We start from the raw sequence: 21,342 nt of genomic DNA on the forward strand, positions 1-21,342 counted from the left end.
GGATTAATAAATGAGCATACGTAGGCACATGGTATAAAACAATCAGTTGTTAAAGGATCGAATCAAAAGATCGCCGATCCTGGATTCGATCCAAAATTTATCCATTTTCCCGGATTTATGATCCTGACTTAAAGTGAGGATCGTGATCATTTTTTAAAAATTTTCCATCCCGATCCTTTTAAAGATTATTTTTTTACTTAAAAAGCAATAAATAAAATAAAAAATTAAAATATTATTTTTTTAAAAAAATATATATATATCATATTTTATTCAACTTCCATTCCACCATATTTTATATTACAACAATTTCCTAAATTTTATCTAGAACGAGATCTAGAGCCTACAAGTTTTATTTAATTTATTATATTATATAAATAAATTCTAGATTTTAATAATTTCCTCCATTATAGATTTAGAAGATAATACATCTACTATTGATGTGACATCAGATATAAGTGAGAATCTTTTACCATTTCATAATTTATGTAAGTTAAGTATTTTACTTTATCTGAAATGGATGGAAGTAACTATACAATGATCAGTACAAAATGCTCTTTATGTAAGAACAAAATATCTTCTTCAAAGATTAGTAGTTCAAACCTCAAGAAGCATTTAGAAGTAATTAATTCTTTTAAAAATACAGTTTTATTATTTATATGAAAAGCAACAATATGCATAGAATAAGAATTATTTACAATAATTAATAAAATATCTATAGATGTGTTAATAAGGGGTAAGTTTTGAGATACCTGATTTATATGAACGAACACTTTAATAATTAATTATTTCCTTCATATGATGACAGTAACATATTGGCAGCTATAATTCACCCAAAATTTAAGCTAAATTGGCCTTATATTAATCTGCTACAAAATCTGTTGGTAAAAGAAAGGCTAATAACCCATTTGGAAAATATCCAGGATCAACCACATGCAGATGCTTCAAATGAAAGTAAGGATGGAATAGATAATTTTTTAAAATTCTTCATAAAAGCTCGTCCATTAATATCTTTTTTTTCAAATGATGATTCAATGAATTTTTTAATACTTGTGTTAATTTAAAAAAAATATTTATTGAATATAACAGACCTTTGCCATCAAGCACTCCTGAGGCTAATTTTAATAATAAATAAATATATTCTAATTTTTATATTTATATTATATTATTCAATTACAATAAATTTATACCATATTTAATTTATATTTATATTAGTTAATTTTGCATCGATCAGAAATTTAAATAAAAAAAGGAACGTGATAGCGATCCTTCTTTTAAAAAAAGGTCGATCCTGGATTTCGATCCTCTTTTTTTGAAAAGATCGTGATCGGGATTCGATTTTTATAAAAGGATCGATTAACAAGCCTCAAAACAATACATATCTGAAGAAATTTTCAGAAAAAATAATCCCTTAAATAAAACATTAGAGGGGATGGCCAGTCAATACCTATGGCTATTTACCCCAATCTTATAAGATCCTATGTTATCTTAGAATGAGTCTTATATATATTTTTTTTATATTGGCAATACGAGAATTACTAAGATTTCAATATCATATTTTTTTATTTTTATACAAGTTGCAGATATGCAACCAATGAAATTTCCTTTTTAGGATGTTTATTGGGCAGATTTTTAATCAAACTAAAATAAATAATACTTTTAAAAATTTTTATTCTATTTCATCAGATAAAAACAAGAAAAGACCATTGAAAAAAAATTAAAATGGTATGTAGGATTGGTGATTGACCGATTCAACCTCAATATCAAAAATAAGATCTGTCTCAAAAATGGCATCAATGCTCCTCTATTAATTTATTAATATTGAACTATAAAAAATTGCTTAAAGAATATAAAATTACTAATGAATGGTATTATATTTTAGAGTAATTAAAATCGAATTGATGAAAATACTTATACATTAATTCTTTATAGTAATATGATTGACCATTATATTCAAAAAACTGCGGAGGGGGGGGCATTGAGATTAAACACATTGAACATAAGTTTTATATTTTATAATTACATCAATGATTAAAAATATAAATTTTTGGAATATGTATTTAATATTGATTGTAAAAAAATAATATATTTTATAATATTAATTTGAAATTTTTTATCCTATAATATGTAACAAAATGTAATGTAATTTAAAATTATAATCTATGAAACTTGTTAAAAAATTAGAGTAAAAAAAATTTGAAACAATTTTTATTAATTTATTCCTAAAATGCTAGTCCAAACCCGTTCATGACCTGATTAATAACTCGGTCACCAGAATAATTATTATGTGTTTTCCAAGCATCAGCAGCTTTTTTGAGGACAGATTTTACCGAACTTTCTAGCTTATACACAATTCTAGCTGGGTTAGGGGTAATATTTTCGGAATCCTGGCATTTGACTAAAATTCCCACTTTTTCTAAAAACTTACATATAAAATATAGATTATTATATTATTACATTCGAAAAAATGAAAATGAATCGGAAATGAAAACAAATAATAGATTTTTATCAGACATGCAGAGATACCATTTTCACGGCCCGGCAGGGATTTTTTTAAAACATATTACATTTATTTTTTATAGCTAATAATGGCTGTCCGGCCAAGGCATTTTTTAAATAAAATTTAACGTCTGCCCCGGGTATATTCAAAAATATGATTTTTATCATTGGGAAAACTTTTAGGGCACTAAACAAATATTAGTACCATTATTAAATGATTAATTGTGATAATATAATTTTAAGATTGCATAAGTGGGGCTGGCTGCACCTAGTGTAAAATGGCTCGATTTTAGTTTAAAAAGGGCTAACTCAATATTTTAGTCAGGCCTTTGTATTTCTCTAATGGATGTCCAAATCTTTGTGTCATCCATGAGCAAAATCTTCAGGCTTGCGTAATATTTTTCTAGATAAAAATACTAAGTTAGCCGTATATAAAAATCGAATCAAATGGAGATTTTGCATCACTAATTGCATGAGAAAAATTAACTAATCGGTTGGACGTAAACAATACAAATAAGTTTGAATGCTTCTTAGACAAACTTAATTTGACAGAAAAACTCGTATCTATATGTCAACTAATAAATAATTTAACTATCTATATTGGTGTAGGATATGCTATAATTGTTTTTTTGGTCGGCTAGGGATTAAATACCCTTTTTCTATTCATTTTTTTGAGATATTTAAAATTAACCACAAAATATATTGATAACTAGTATTAAAGAACAACCATTTAAAAGCCAGCCATGACCATAAATATGATTAAGTCATTTTCGGTAGTATACGAAAGAAAAATTACCAAAAGCCTTGGAAAAATAACTTTATATACATAATATAAATAAGAGGGGCAAAAGGGAAGCTAGTAATACAAAAATGTAAAATATCTTAAAATAATATATAATTTTTTTTAATACGTGTAAAAATGAAACCTCAAATTTCTGCGATTCGGTAAATAGGGGGTAAGCTATTTGCTCATCTATGTAATTTAAGATTTCCCTAGGCTTTTTGAGTGTGCGCCTAGACCTTGGTCCAGTTTTACTGCCGGTGCCAGTCAACCGCTCATAGAACACTTTTTGATGATGAGCATAACCATAGTAAAGGCATTCAAAATCTTCAGGGGAAATCCAATACCGAGATTCCCTATTCTCGTTCATCGTTTTTTCATCTTGAGAAGACGTCTGATTTTTCTGGCCATTCAAAAGCAAATTTGGGATATGCTCCTGTGTGTCAGCCTTCTGGCTGGATGTATTATTTGCGGGGGCATCATGTACCCTTTTAGAACATTCGTCAATAGAGTCCAATCCGCTAATCAACTCCATTATATCACAGTTGTCGTCTTTGGGTTTATTAGTGAGTGAGGTATCCCCAAGCAAAGGTTCCAACTTATCAATGACTTCTTTCAATTGGAAACATTTAGTTTGAGCTTCATTTATTCGTGGTACGTTGGCGACCTTTTTGAGCTTTAATCCCAAGGAATCAAAAGTAGGGTGAACAGGGTTCGTGATTTCCACTTTATTTGAATCAGCTAATCAATATTATTATCAATGTTAGAATTTTATAGTTACGCTATATATATACTTCAATATTTATATAAAAAAGTTTTCGGCTATCATTCAGTGTTGTTATTGTTAAACGGCTCGTTTTGAGCCGATTTTTAAAAACGGCTTAGTCAATATTTTATCTAGGTAAATATTACCTAAGCCTTGAGATTTCGCTAATAGATTTATAAACCTTTATGCCACTGATCAAAATTTTCAGGCTTGCATAATAAAAAATACTAAGTTAACCGTTTTTAAAAATCGACCCAAATCGAGCTGTTTAACAACACTACTTTCATTTGTCAATTTTTTTTTCCAAAAACCCTATTAATGTAATAATAAAGAACAATCCTTTTCATATATGTATAATATCAATTTAATAGGTGCCCTATTAGAAATATTAATTCGAGATTTTATTCCAAAAATTCTAAACTATAAATATCACCCCAGATGAAACGTGCTCTACAGTAAAACGTCGCTATAGTGAATGTTCAGGGATTTTTTATTCATAAGTCACATAGGGAAGGAAGGTAGATCAAAAAAATTGTGTTCGTACTAGGTCCATCGAAATATTAAAATTGAAATCCATCTCTCCAAGTTCTGACCAGAGTTAACAAAAAAAATATATATGCCCCACCAGAAAAAGATGTATTATTAGTATCGGTTTGAGACCAATATTATACTTTATTTTTTGAAGGTATCATTTTAAAATAATTTTTATTTTTGACAAAAATATTAAATCTATTTTTTTCATCTATAAAAATAAAGAAAAAAAATTATCATTAAAAAAATAAACCTAAGCCCTGCAAATAATCAATGCCTACATGCCGGGGTGGGTAGGAGACAAATGTCTCCAAAATATATTGGCATTTGGGGGGGGGGGGAGGTAGTTTTTGACTTGAATTATATTCTTTCTAAATTCAATAATTGATCGTCAATTAACAAATAATTAAAAATAATAAATTTTTTCTTTTTAAATTTTAAGCTTTCTTATTAATTTCCATAATATTTTACAATTTCACAAATATTAATATTATTCTTATTTGTTAATTTTAATTTTCTAAGTATAGAGAATCATATATGATTAATTTTAAATACAAATTTCACTAAAAATATAATAAATCCTTTAAAATTTTGGCAAAATACTTTAAATATTATAATTAAAAATAAAATTTTCGATAGGTAAATAAATTTTAATTATAAACTATATTCTTTATTAACTATAAACTATATTCTTTATTTAATAATTAGCAAAAATCCAAAGTTATTGAAAATTCCCAGATTATATTTTCTTCTCATTCAATGATCAATCCCGACCCAAACAGCTTATCAATTGCCTATTGATTATTAGCAAGAATTAGAGATTTAATTGTTTTTTCTAGCCTAAATAGGCCTGAAAGGATGTAAATAAAATTTTGTTATGAGAATATAAATTGTAGCTTATTATGAAATTCTTTTTAATAATATCACTATAGCATGATGGTTTGGCGAAAATCACGGCCGAAGACCGCGGAACTTTTTATGGGGGTAGGGATAGATTTTGTAAGGAGGTTTACCTCTATCAAATTTTCTGCCATTTAAACGTTTCTAATAATCTTCAAAATTTATTTTATTTTATCCGAAAAGATTTTCTTTCATTCTTTCTTAAGTCTGACCCGAGAGTTTCCATTGAAAAAAAGATTATTAAGGTTAAAGAAAATAAAAATTACCAATTGCTTATGTCATAATTCCAAGAGAACATTCCAATTATCGTTTTTAGAATAAATGAGAGAAATTTAATTTATATGCATTTTTTAGCTGGTCCATTTTTTAAAAGTCGATCCGGGCCAATTTTATATGCGTGCTCTCTAACCCATCCCGATTCCGAGGCTCTAGGTCCTCCTCTAGTCCATAAAATATTAATATCAAATCAAGGATTGGCTAAATAGTACCTCTGGTGGGACACCCTAAAATTTCGTTCGCTATAACGAGATTTAACTAGAGGATGTTTACTATAGTGATATTTTTTTTTACTGTATTCCAAGTTACCTACTAAAGGAGAATTGCTTCTAAAATTTTCGGGAAATATGTAAGTCGTTTGGCCTTCATCTCTGGTAGCACCTTCGTCTTCTATACGAAAAATAGTATCGGTGTGAGGGTTGAAAGAATTTTCTGGTAAAGATGTCAAATAAATATTTAAAAAAATTTAATTTAGATAGAGAATAGGTATACATCGATCAATATGCAATTTCCTAAAATTATATAATTTTAAAAATAAAAGGTAAATTTATTAAGACCAACCAAGTGACTAAGAATTGCGCGAATATACATGAGATAATTAAGAATTTACTAAAAATAAAATTACATCCAAAGTTCTATCATCATAGATGTTAGATTATCTAATTTACTAGTTATTCTTTCATAATTTCAATTTTTTCACTGCACAATCGATTCAATATGAATCTGTATAAGCGTGACATCATTTGAATTTTGATTATCAACCAAAATTTTAATTAGGATGTGCACTATTTGCTTCTCACTTAAGGGCATGGGAATTCTTCGATGTGGTTATTAGTGTGGGCTTTTCTACTCGATACCTAAATTAAATATTGGAAAATATTAGAATGATTGAATATATTTATTTCAAGTTTTTATACCTCATATAGTATAAAAGAAATAGTGTTACCAAGCCATGTGAAGTCCATATATTCCATAAACGAAATAGGGATGGATTGTTATTTGCCATTAGCAGGACAAACGAACTTGTACCATATGCTCCTCTTTGCAAAAATGAGAAAGCATCATCCGTCTAATAACAAAAACATTGGAAGTAGTCTCTCAAAACCCAAGGCTTGACATTTCCGACATAAAGCCTGGAAAAATACACATAAATCAACCCTTGACGACTATATTTGGAAATAGTAATTTAAGCGCAGATAGGGTTATAGTTTCAAAATCTGTTTGGCTCATTGTAGGATTGAAATTTATATTTTGTGGGGTACAAAAACTTATAATAATTCGTAATAGTTCAATGTATGTCTCTGATCATAACATTTTGATATATCATATTCAATGTAAATAGCTGATAACATAAACTAGAAAATATGTAGAAAGTTCCGTCCATATAAATTGTTGAAGAAGATTCCATCAATTTAATCATATCGAAACCAGCCTGTACTGTTAAATGAAAGTATGGCCATCTATATACGAATCATCTCATATCGGAAATTATCCAAAAGCAATCCCGCCATTTATATTAATTAGGATGCCATATTGATAGGTGTTTGGAAAAATATAGACCTTCTATGTCTCATTCATTTGATGATATAATATTAACCATAGCGTATGCGACAACTAAGAGATTTCAAAGATTTTTTATCCCTATTGAAAATAGTAGAATATTGGTTTTTGAGACTACGATATGCTAAAATTGATTAAATCTTAGTTCCTAAATTTTATTGTCAACTCTATACATTGTATATAATGTAAGAAAATGTTATGATTACGGTGATATATGCTCTTTTTCCAGATAAATCAAGGGAGACACATACTCAACGATTTAGGATTATTAATTTTTGTACCATAAAAATATTTACTTCAATCCTACAATGCGACAAAGAGATTTTGGGGAGGTATATGGGCGCTTAGATTTTTCCAAATATGGCGATCAAATTTATAATTTATGTTATTTTAATTTAAAACAATTAGAATGCTTCTTTCATTATTTCCAATTATGGCGGAACTGTCAAGCTTTGGGTTTAGTGATATACTATCTGAACGATTCCAATGTCCAATTAGTTGTTAGGCGAATGATAACTTTACCATTTTGCAAGGAGGAGCATATGGCCTAAGTTCGTTTATCTTGCTCTTCAATGGCAACTCACAATCAATCTTTACTTCGTTTTATGGAGTATATGGACCATACGTGGCTTGGAGAAAATGCGTTATTCCCTCATACAATATGGGCATGGTATAAAAACTTAAAATAATTATATTCAATTATTTTTCAAAATTTAATTTAGGTTATTATGTAGATGGGCCCACACTAATAACCACCTCGAGGTTCCATCATACGCTCAAACGAAAAACAAGCTGTGCGCATCCTAATATGTATAAGTCCTAGTAAAAATATTAAACGCAGATTCATAATGGATCGATTGTTCGGCTAGCAAATCGGACTTATGAAAGATTAAATCATAAAATAGTCAATCTAACCGCGATGTATGATAGAACTTTAAATTTGTTTTTATTTTTAGATAGAATCTCATTTTTAGTTAATTAATCATTTAATATTATATGTATATACTCGTTATTCCGATTAAATTATATTTTTATAATAATATTACATAAATATTAAATTATATTATATATAATTACTTTTGTTTTTTTTTGTGAAGTATTGTTATATTTATTTTTAGTAAGATAATATAAAAAATATTATTTACTACTTTTTTTTATTTTCTACTACTTTTTTCTATTTTCTAAATTTTATTTTTAATTTAAAATTTTATTATACATGTTAATTCATCATAAAAATAAAAACCTTAAAAATATTAAATACAAATACAAACAATATTAAATAAAAAATTTTAAAAAACAAATAAGAATATATTAAAAATTATATATAAAAAAATATATATATATATTTTATAAAGAAAAACATTAAAGGGAACTAAAAAATATTAAATAAGGTAAATATCACCCTAGAGAAGAGTGAATGCTTAAAAAATTAGACCCGTAGATTTCGAGAGAAATCTGCTGACGAAGGTAAAATAATTGATTTGGAGTCCCCAATCTGTCTCATTTTTTTCCCTATGGTTTTAATGAAATTGAGGGCCTCACTTCAGAACATGCCTACGGTATTGGTAAAGATTGGTAAGACACTATGTTGGTGAGGTCAGCATATTTGTTTTTTAATTTCTGCCTTTACGAAGGCAATAAATGAAAGGGTTGGACTTTACCGCAAAATCGACATAAGTATAGTCCCAAGTCAGCTGGATATACTAAAGATCTGCAAAAGTAGGACCCGGGCTGAATCAGGCCTAATATTTTTTAGAAAAATTCGAGCCGGGTCAGATCTTTCCATTGAAATTTTTTTTTAATATATTTAAATGTATCAATTTTATGCTTAATTTTTTATGTAAAATAAAAATATTTAATTTTATTTATAGAAACCAGGCGATATATCTTTAATTTTGTGTAATAATAAAGATTAATTTCTATTTTAAATAAATTCGGGCCAGGCCTGGCAAGTAAAACTTTAAAAAATACTTCGGGCCGGGCTTGAAAAATTAGGCCGATGCAGATCACTATATACCATGGGGGGCTAATGGCGTATTCATTTGAAAGACCCATTGGTTCGAGGGTCAATGGGATATTAACTTTTTGGGGGCAGCTAGAAGAATGTTGTTGATGGATTTATGACGGGGTTATCGTCCGCGGGAGAATTTGCAGTGAAAGGGATAGTGGGCTTTTCGATGGGAAGGCCACAATCGATGCAAATGGAGGGTACCAGCATTTAAGCAAAGGCGAAGGGCTATGGATATAGGTAGCTGTTCGCCAGTCATGAGGAGACCAAGATTGGAACTGAGGATGGCTTCAACCATTCATAGTCTGAGTTTGCATTTAATATTATTTTATTGGAATTTTATTGAAAGGGCCTGTTCGAAATGAGGTATTCAACATAATATGCGATCAAAGGAGCATCCCAGTCTTTTTGTGCTGGAGGCACAGGACGACAGAGGGCGGACAAGCTTTTGCTGCGAAGATAATGGCCTAGGATAGGTTAGAATTTATAGGATGAATACATTATTGACAATAATTTGAGCAGCTAGACGAGATGAGATAAAGGCAGAAGGAGAAAGTTGTAGCGGGTATTGGATACTAATACTACCTAACTTGATCTGGAGGGTGCCTGTAACCAGGATGAATATAAAATTTTATGCTCAATATATTTTCGGGGAGACCCTTGATTTGGATTTCATGAGAAACTAGAAAATCATTGCATTTGAAGATAGGCGAGGAAGGGCGTAGAGAATTTTGGGTATATTAATGTAGTTAATTAGAATATGAAATTTAAAAATATTCTAAAAAGGTTAAACAAAATAAACGTTAAGATTTATGAAAATAATTTATTACAAAAATATAATAACATAATATTATAACCAAAGGTTAATAAAATTAGAATATATTTTTAACAAAGAAGAAATATATTAGGCAATCAGATATATCTATAAGAGTAATATAAAAAAAATATCCATATTAAACATTAGAAACCTTCAAAAATAATAAAATATTAGAAATTCAATTATTTATAAGAGTAATAACTAAAAATAATTATGGTAAAAAAATTTATTCAGGAAGTTCCTAACAAGTGCCCAAAATACCCTTATTAATCGTTGAAAACCTTCAAAAATAAATATTAGGGAATCAGATATTCATAGGAGTAATAAGTAAAAAATTTATTCAGGAAGTTCCTATTAAGATAAGTTACTAGCATATCCTTATTAATCATTAGAAACCTTAAAAAATAAAATATTAGGTAATCTGATATTTATAAGAGTAATAGGCATTCAGTAACATCACCTAACTCCTGATTAAATAAGGTAAATTATATATTAAGATATGAATGTATTTTTTTTATAATTTTATTATTTTAATATTTATTTTACTTGTTGGAGCTTCTAAAATATTTGGAATATTTATGGCAATTTTAATTTTAGCGATTTAGTGTGGGAATGGAACCCATTATTTTTGTGATCGAGTATTAGATGTGATATGCATCGGGCCTAATTTTTCAAGCCCGGGCCGAGCCCCAAAATATTTTTGGAATTGATGGCCCGGCCCGCGAAATTTTTTTTAAAAAAATCTACAGGCCCGGTTTGGCCAAAATTTATTCAAATATAGAAATTCATTTTTATATATATTCAAAATAAAAGATATATATTATATGACGCCTTATTCTATAAATAAAATTAAATATTTTTATTTTACATAAAAAATTTAGCACAAAATTGATAAATTTAGACATACAAAAAAAATTCCAGGGCCCAATCAGACCCAGATCGAATTTTTTTAAAAATATTAGGCCCACCCCAGCCCGAACCCAATTTTTTTAAAAAATAGACCCAGCCCGAAGGCAAATCTCTATAAAGCAACACATATGGATAAATAAAAGTTAATTTTTGAAAAATTATAAATACATAAAAATAATTATAAGTTTTATGGCTTTGGCATTTTTTGAAAAAAATTATAAACATTTTGGCTGTAATTATTTTAATTTTGTTAATGTTTTATACATTATTAATTTAAATTAAAGTATATTTGAATTATACCGTATGTTTACACCATGTGGTTAGCTAATAGATTTTGGTGAGTTAACTTAAAGACCACAATAATACCTAATAATATTACCCCATGAACCAAGGGTCCAATTCTGTATGAGAAGTCATTAAGGTGAAGGAGAATAATATTTGCTATGTACGCCTAAATATAAACATTATGCACTAAATATGTATATAAAAATAAACTGCTAAGCTGTACATCAACGAAGTTATTAGTTCGACAGTAATTCCTGTAGAATATTGGCAGGTTCAGCCATCTGCTCAGAATTGTTATCAAACCCTATGTTACCATTTGTCGAAACCTGACCTCTTGAATATTGGTAAACTCGGCAAAATTGGTCATATCCGTGGAATAATTGATGGTTGCGAGTCAGTTTGAGCATCTACCATTACCAGAATTTGATTTACTTTATGTTCCCGAGGTTTGGTTATCCTATCTACACATATTGCAATAAGATGTCCAGGGGAATTGCACCCAAAACGGGCTAAGACTATTTTTTTTGGGTCTGAACTCTCTTACGGTAGACTTAGAACTAGTTTTATTGAATCATTATTCTGCGAAATAACTTCCTATACAAAATTAGGCATTTGGTTCATGGGGGTATAACATTGTAACCTGAAGTAGAAATCACCATAATATATTAGTTGTGTACATGGTGTGAACATGTGGGTATATTTCAAATTTACTATAATTTAAATCAATTTCGTAAATCAACCAACAAAATTAAAATACTTACGGACAAATAAAATAAAACTAATATACAATTAATTTCTGTGCTTATAATTTTTTCAAAAAATCCTAAGGCAATAATATGTAATTATTTTCTGTAGGGGTGTACCGATGCCACTTTTTGAAGGCCGATCAGATATTCCAGATATTAAATTGATATCGACCAATAACCGATCCGATAACATAACTAATTTAGTATTCTGTAAAGATACCAATGGTTTTAATTTGTAATATACTTTTTCTTAGTATAACATCTATAATTTAATTATACCATAACTTATGTCATTCAAATATATTATAATGTTCATTTATAGTTTATATTCAATTCTATTGTCTAAAAGTATATAAAATATTTTTATATCTATATACGTAATAAGTAATAAACAAATATATTATGAAATTTAAATAAATATTTAAAATAATATTTAACATTAATATATCGAAGATTTCTTTTTGGAAATATCAAAATATCCAATTTATCAGAAATCAGCCTGCGGCGATGGTAACTGTCAATATCACCAGCTTCACTAAAAACAGATTCTGAAGAGATTATCGCACACTTTTATAAACAGAGTGCGCAAAAAATAACAATATGGCAAAATGTTTATTAATTAAATTATTATTAAAAAAATATGGATTTCGACTTTATTTATAAAAATAAATGATTTTAGATATAACTTTTTTTAAAATTTATAACATTTTATTTTTGTTAAGGACGCCATTATCGACGATCGGCAAATTTTATAATATTGGCCGATAACCGATATTTTATAATAGGTGAAATATCGGCCCGATCCGATAAAAATATCGATACATCCCTAATTTTCTGAGTTTAAAATTTTTAAAAAATCAACTTTTATTTATCCCCGCTTCTAGCCATCTGACCACAAGAATAACGAACATATCAACAAAAATTAAATGAGCTAATTTTTCAATTCATCAGTATTTGGTGTCAAATCTCTGAAGTATAATTTTAGAAGGGCTAACTGATCAATTTATTTTTTGCATGTGCTAATGAGTATAATATTGGTCAAAAATATATAAGAATTATAATATATTCTTTGATTTGTAAGGATTGCTTGATGAATCAAGAACCTTTCAGTTATTTAAATTAGAAAGCCTGGATTTAACCGATTTTTAAAAAACCGATAAATTTATTTTAGCCAAATATTACCTATTAAATTTGGCCAAAAATTGGAAAGATTGAACACTCTATTGGCGAAATCCTGAGGCTTAAATCAAAATTGAGTTTCTGAACAACCACTAGAAAAGGGGGAAAATAAAGAAATATATTTTATAATATTCTTCTACCGATCTTACGATAATATTTGAATGATGGGATTGTATTGGTGATATGCGATATCAAATTCACAGAGGCCTAACTCTGAACTCAACAATCACGTAATTTATTAATAAACATTTGGCTAGTTTCTTCAAATTCTAAAATACTTCTGCAATTTTCATGGTGTCAATAAAATATTTTTTTTTAAAAAAATTGCATAAAATCTCTAGTATCATTAAATTATTTGTTGATATATTCTATTGCAAAGAAAATATCGAGTTTCTAATAAGGCGTTTTCTTCTCAAGATTTTTAGGCCATTTTAACATTTCACTAGGTGCACTCAGCTCCTCTAGCCCTGCATTCATAGTTAGGCGAAATCGTGGCTAATCACAAAATCCACGAATATTTTAATGATAAATGGTTTTTAAAAATATTTTCATAATCTGCATTGGGAGGGGTTGTTATTGTCCCCATCCCCGCTGAATCCTTCCATTATTCCACAAACTTCATTAAGACAAACTACTAAATTCGAATAATAAAAAAATAACTAATGATATATATACCATAAACCCTTTTGGGTATTATGAGGGGGGGGGGGTCAAAAAGGCATTTATATTCTCCTCTCCTGGAATTTTTCTCTTTAAATCCCATTTATAATAAAATATTTAAAATATGGTGTGATTATACCTAAAACAAATTATTTGTTATTCGATATTCGATTCGATTAGTATTTTACGAATAACACAATTATTCGATTCGAAAATTCGAATAAGGAAAATATATTATTAGTCGAATAATTTTTTATTCGAGATTATTCGATTAAAATAATTTATATTAATAAATATCGAAAAATTATCATATATTATTAGTAGGAATTATTTGCAATTATTCCTATTTAATAAAATTTCCAGTGGAATAATGAAGTAACATTTTATATTTCTAAATGTTGTTAACGGCTGTTTTTATTCGAATAATTCATAATACAAAATAACTTCCGAAAATTGTTTTATGATGGACGAAGAAAGTATTTATTTATATGTAATTTATAACACATATACAATTATAAATAACTAGTAGCTATCCCGTCAAGAATGACGGGAACCAGATATTTCTCCTTTGTTTGATGATGGAGAAATCATAAATTTGACTTTTTGCAAAAACTTTGTGTTTTAAAAATTTTTTGTTGGTATATTTGTCTTCTACATGATATTAATATATTGATTTTTCTACATTATACATAAATAAACTATATATGTATCTATATTATCTTACTAATAAAATTTGTTTGTCTTTTTTTATCCATAGTTAAATTTTACAAAATAAATTTAATATGCTATCTTTTTTAATTTACGGTTAAATAAATTTTTTAGAATTGAATCGAATATTCGTACAAATACGAATAATGAATTATTTGATTCGTATTTTTGTAGGTCTAGGTGTGATTTATTATTTTTCAACCACCGAAACAATCATAGATGCGCTACTGCATAAAACGAACTTGAAAGCAAATATATTTTACGGGCTTAGACCGTGTCCTGGGCTAATTTAATTTTGATACTTATGCTTTTTAGTATAGACTAAAAAGCTTTTGAACTAGGATACCCTATTTTGGTTTTTTTAAGTATTTGGTAGTATTGTTATTTTTCGTACTTTATTTTCGTTTTTTTGGTTGTTTAATTTTCGGTTTTTGCTTTTTCTTTTTTTTAGTTGTTTTATTTTTGGATTTTGTTTTTTCGTTTATTTTAAAATTTTTATTTTGCTTTTTTGGAATTTCGTAATAAGTCTACCATGACACAGGAAAGTAGCCACGGGGGGCCAGCCCACCCCCAAAAAATTTATTTGGCCCCCAAACCTCAAAAAAATCTCTGGCCTCTAAAAATGGCCCCATAAATTTTTCCAGCCCCCCAAATTTAAAAAATTTTTGTAATATATTATTTTTATATTTTTTAAATAAATTTTAAATATTTATTCAAAAAACATGTCTAGTTTGTAAATTTCTTTCTATCCTGTTTTATTTTTATTCAATAATAAATCATCATTTCATATTTTATAATTTTCATGTGTGTTTGTGTGTGAAATTATATAGGCACTTAATAATGTTTAAACTTATTTTAAAGATAATTATTTTATTTATTAAGGTTCAATCACAATATTATTATTATAATATAACCAGTTATTTAAAATAGCGGTGAATATTTTAGAATTATGATGAAAATACTGAGATAACAACAATTTTGGTAAGCCAACAAATTAACCGCAATATACGTTTAATCACAGGTGATTCAAAAGTAGGCTTTTACCTTCGACAAAAAATATCAATTGAAATTTGTCTATCCAACTGCATATCCATACATGGGTCATTAAGCCCCGCCGACCATACCTAAATATATTATTTTTTTAATTTCTCTTCTTTTAATTATATATTTTTATATATAGATATAGTATATCAATTGTAATTTTAATATTATTTTAAATAATATTTTCATCATTGTTTTGTTTTATTTTTATAACTGTGCATTTGCATTTAAGTATTTTAAAAATAAAAGTGATAATATAATCTTTACTATCTTAAATCAATATTTGATTTGATGCTATTTCTTAGCATACAGGAGCTACCTTTTCGTGAGATTGGTTCAACAAAAATTACGGATGCTGCAAACGATTAAAACATAATTTATTCTTCTGAACTATTTATAGCAATATTTCATACACTATCCAAAAAGATCCTGGATTAAATAAAATTATGAAACACCCAAAATTGCCCAATATACATCAACCCAGATTCAAAAGGAAATAATATCTAGAAGATATGGTTGGAAATATCTCAGATAAATATAACAAAAGTGAGTGTCATTTTTTTGTCATGAGGCAAAAGATGCATAAGATTGTGAAAACCTAAGCATAATTATTCGCTATATTTTTTCTGGAAAAATTCAAGAAAATTTAATAGGATTATTAGTTCTAAGTGTCTTTCTACTGAAAGCATTACTGATTGCATTTTTAAAAAACTTAATGAGTTAAATATATTCAACGAATATAATAAGCCAGGTTTATGATGGTGCAAACGACATGTCTGATCGAATTGGAGGAGTGCAAATCCTTCAAAAAAAATATAAAAAGTTCCTTTTATATGGTGCAACCACAAGTTGCATCTTGTGGTTCAAAATTGGTATAATATTGTTATCATTTCTAATTTTTTTAAATTTATCTAATGCATTGTATAATTTTTTAGACATTTTAAAGTATCCTGTAAATATACAGGTCATATCTTAAGAGACTTTTAGACCAGAGGTGGACTGGTCATTTAAAAATATCTCGCATCATTTATGAGAATTTTGAGGCTATTGGTGAAGTATTATTTTATCAAAGATTTCCACTCATGATTAGTCAAAGTCTCTGGTCTTTTATCTCAATGCGTTAATATAAATTACGTTATATTAGCCATTATAATTTATGAGATATAATAACAATAGATCCACCAAATAATAATTATCTACAGTCAGTAAGTACTAATCTAGTGGATGCTAAATATTGTATTGATTCCACTATCAATATATTAAAAAATAAAAGAAGCGATAATTCTTATGATTTGATTAGAATTAAAGCCGAAAAACTTTTAGCAAAATTTAATCTCACTCCCCACAAATCATCAAGGGTACATAAAACCGGCTATAAATTTTCAAGATTTTTTAGTCGAGACCAAATTACAATTTGATTTGTGAAAAAGACTCCAAATGGAGTCTTTTAAAAAGGAATTATTATGAAATTATTGATTACTTTGTGTTGATCGTTTTTAGATAAATTTACACAAGATGACTATAATCTTCTATCATGTTTTAATACCCTGATTATTTTACATAGGATAAAATAGCCCGATTAAAATCATTTTTAAACTTAAATATGGAAACGTTACATCATGAAATGAAAATAGCTAAAGGATTATTAGATGCAGAAGTTAAAGAAACATAATTTTGAAAATATCCTAAATATTATGTATAAAAAATATCATTATGCATTTAAAGAATTGTATAAATGCTAATCATTAGGGTACCAACGACATCTTGTGTGGCCTCTTTTTCTACAATAGAGAGAGTTCTATCGAGCACTAGAGTCGATGAAAGATCAACGTAAGCAAAATTTTGTATTATGGCTTATGGAAAAAAAATAACACAAAATTTATCCTTTAATTCATTTATGTTAAAAATTTTTAAAATCGTCATATTATATTATAGCATTATTTTGTATATTCATATTATAATATTATTTTGTATTCATATTATATTAAAAAAATTAATATATTTGGCAAAAAATTTCTATGAATGCTTAATTTGTTTTATTTTAAAAAAATTGTGGCCCCCTCAAGTAAACAGGGCCCCTTAGCTGAAAAATCTTGGCTACGGCCCTGCCAGAATATCGCCTTACTATTTTTTGTTAAAAAAATCATATTTTAAGTAATTAAATTCATGAACAATAGTAAAAACCAAAAAAAGTTTCTTTAAAAAATAAATAATCTTTCAACCTGTAGTATTGATCACGCTGGATTGTGAATCAATGTAGGGGGAGGGAATGAGAGGGGCAAAGGCACAGTGAGACATAGCCAAAGGAAAACCTTCTAGAGGTTCAGGTATCGAGCCGAGCTGAACTGCATCCAAGAACGGCTTAATCTTGCATTCATGGAAAAATGTCGAAACCTAATACAATTTATAAAATAATTTCAAGAAAAATAAATTTGCTGATTTTACAAAGATTTATATACTTTTATTAGTCAACAATGGCAAAATGTTAATAAAATTGGGTTGGTTCTATATGAGGACCGGGTGAGATTATTAAAATAAAACACTTGCTCTATTTAATGAGATTTTTTTTTTTTAAAAAAAAACTATAATTTATTAGTAGATTAATATTTTTGCTTAGTGGTTTAAAATAGAGATCTGCAAAGTAAGGCCGGGCCCATCCTGGCCCGAACGGGCTTCAGGCTGGGCTCGAGTCTAATTCTATTTAAAATAATTGGGTTTGGGCCGGGCCTGATATTTTTTAAAAAAACTTGGGCAGGGCCGGGTTGTACCTTGGAAATTTTAATATATCTAAATTTATCAATTTTATATTGAATTTATGTAAAATAAAAATATTTGATTTTATTTATTGAAACTAAACGACATATAACATATCTCTTTAATTTTGAGTAATTATAAAAATTAATTTCTATATTTAAATAAATTCGGGCCAGGCCAGTAAATTTTTTTAAAAAAAAATTCATATTCGGGCCGACAAAACTTTTTAAAAAAAATTCGGGCCAGGCCGGGCTTGAAAAATTAGGCCCGATGCAGATTACTAGTTTAAATGTTAGTAATTTTACAATATATTCTAATTTGTCAATTTAGTAAAAATATAAGGAAAATTTTCTTGGAATTTACAACAAAAATTGGTATACTAGGATATAGTCTGAAATGGGCAGATTTTAGCCAAAAAGCTTGTCCACTTGTTGTTCTGAAATATTTTAGCCTGCCTGCCAACATTTTTTTTAATAAGCTCCATCTTTTTTAAACTCTCACTCCAATATTCATCACCTAGTAAATTATATTCGTACAACCCACATAAATCCTCTAAATCATTTGAAGGTTTTTTGGGTGGAATGTGTTGGGGATTTTATTTCCTACATACAAGATAAGTTTACTTTTCGTACCCCTATTTTTTTTTGTTTATCTATTATTAATTCTTTGAATATAGATTGGCTATAAGTGGCAGAGTGCTAAAATAAGTTGAGCCCCCCCCCCCCACCCCTGTTTGGTGAACTTCTTCAAAATTTTAATGTTTATTTACTTTCCCTTTTTGCTAATTCTATTTGAACCAATATTTTTTGACACCTCCCCCCTCCACTAGTTGAAAAATGTTATGGTATCATTGTCAACAATGATAGTATCATTTTGAAAATTTACTATGAAGTTATTCAAAACTATATAACCTTATTTTTTTATAAAATGCCTGTACAAAAGTTTGGCAAATTCAAAATCTGCCAAAATTATTCAAAATGAGGTTTAGAAATAGTCAAAATTAAAAATCTCATATCCCATATATGTGATCCATAAGGTATAATCTGATGAAAATTCTGGTCAATTAAGCCATGGCCTTGCTAATTTTTTTAATAAATTTAAATTATGTCAATTTAAGATGTGGGAACCTGCTAAAATCTTTTGTAAGTAAATATTTTGTAATTTTCATACATAAAAAATCTTTTAAGATCAAATCAAAATTTTTAAATGTCCAGGCCATAAATCATAACTTTAAAAAAATCCCACCCTTAAAAATAAAAAGGGGTCAAGCCAAATAAATTTATTTCTCTGGCTAAAGGTTAATAAAAAGTATGATTTTACCAATAATGTGCATTGTGTTTGAATGCCTACCCTATTAAAAAACATGTTAAAAAATGATTTAAAGTTAAAAAAATAACACATTGGCCTTAAAATAACATATTGCCATTAAATTATATAAATCAGAGTTTGAAAAAAATCTTTGAAAAATTTTGAACAAAAATCTTTGAATATTTTTTTAATTTGTAATTCTATCTTGAAATATTTTTTATGCATGAATATTGCAAAAGATATACTTATAAATAATTTTTTTTAAAAAAAGATTTTGGCATTTTAAGGTAAAATTAGATCAAAAATCTCCCTTTGAGCTAAGTTCAAAATCTTTTTAGATATTTGAATTGTTTAAAGTTTTAAAATATTCTAGAATTATATTTTGGGCATATTTTATTTTAATGCTTATTATTTTTCTAAATAGTTTTAAAGTTATGAATTATATTTTTTGATATTTAGGATTTAGCTTTTAAAATTTTTCTTTGCTAAATTAGTTTTTGAAACCTGTATTAAATATATTATTTTCAAGAAAGCAAATTAAAATACATCTTTTAAGTTTATATAGTACAATAAAATATTTTATTTACCCTTAACTAAATCCAAAAATATATTAAAAAATTTACTAATTGTTATATTTTTACATCTGTAAATATTTTATAGGATTATAGGAAACTTGTGCAATTTTTTAAAAATAAACATACCTCTCTACAATATAAAGTTCCAATTCTATATATAGTCGGTTCAATTGAATTATTTGGTTTTGCTATAATCCCATAATAATGAATTAAATTCTCTAATTTTGCTAACTGATCGGCCCGATTTTTATTAGTAGCTGTGCCCTTTAATCTTTTTGCCATAATTTTTGATAACGATGAGCCTTCTCGAGCAAAAACAAAAGCTAGATAGATCATGTCTTCTCCAAAAGATCCAAGAACAGAATCTTTTGTTACTTTTTTATGAGCATCATTTAAAAGATTATACATGCCAACTATATCAAATTCCGAAAATTGGCAATACCTTACATAAGGATAAGGCAATTCATATGTTCTACCCTTTTTTGATCTGTACATATTTGAAAAAATTAGGAATTAAGATGCAATATATTGTCTGACACTTTATGACAGGTTGATTGCTAGTTTTAATATATTTTCACATAGATAAAAATAATTAACACTAGATTTTGCTTAATCCCACTCTGTCTAATTTTTGTACTATGTAAATGTATAACATTTGTAGCATATAAATAATAAATATATTTTACTACATTTTATTAGGTGATAATTTATAATTAAATTAATATTCTACAAAAGTTATAATAATTATCTGAATATACTATTCCATTCTATTAAATACATTTTAATATTTGATACAATTTCAATATAATAAGAATTATTGTTGGTAATTATTATTCAAGATATTAATTATAATATATTAAATGTCACAAGGCAAGGCTTAAAAATTTTTATTTAAAAAAAAGATTTTCATGAATTACTCCTCTTGAGTTTAGTTATATTATCATAGAAAATCTCCAGAACTAACAATTTCAAAATAAACATTTTTGGTTCCCTTTTTCTATGCAAATTAGTTTCCAATATAATATTTTTCAACCAAAACATG

At 27.4% G+C, this 21,342-nt stretch overlaps 1 protein-coding gene across 1 annotated transcript; it reads right to left on the bottom strand.

Moving 5' to 3' along the window:
* Positions 1-1,783: 1,783 nt before the first annotated feature.
* On the bottom strand, positions 1,784-20,795 carry LOC135930243 (uncharacterized). Its single transcript, XM_065467025.1, has 5 exons — positions 20,427-20,795; positions 17,886-18,057; positions 6,060-6,182; positions 3,423-4,018; positions 1,784-2,420 (listed from the first exon to the last, which is right to left on the bottom strand). The coding sequence occupies exons 1-5, from the start codon at positions 20,793-20,795 to the stop codon at positions 2,220-2,222; spliced, it is 1,461 nt and encodes a 486-aa protein (XP_065323097.1). The 3' UTR covers positions 1,784-2,219.
* Positions 20,796-21,342: the final 547 nt, after the last annotated feature.

Source organism: Gordionus sp. m RMFG-2023, chromosome 5, assembly GCF_954871325.1.
Source record: "Gordionus sp. m RMFG-2023 chromosome 5, tfGorSpeb1-WG-v2, whole genome shotgun sequence".
NCBI lineage: Eukaryota > Metazoa > Nematomorpha > Gordioida > Chordodea > Parachordodidae > Gordionus > Gordionus sp. m RMFG-2023.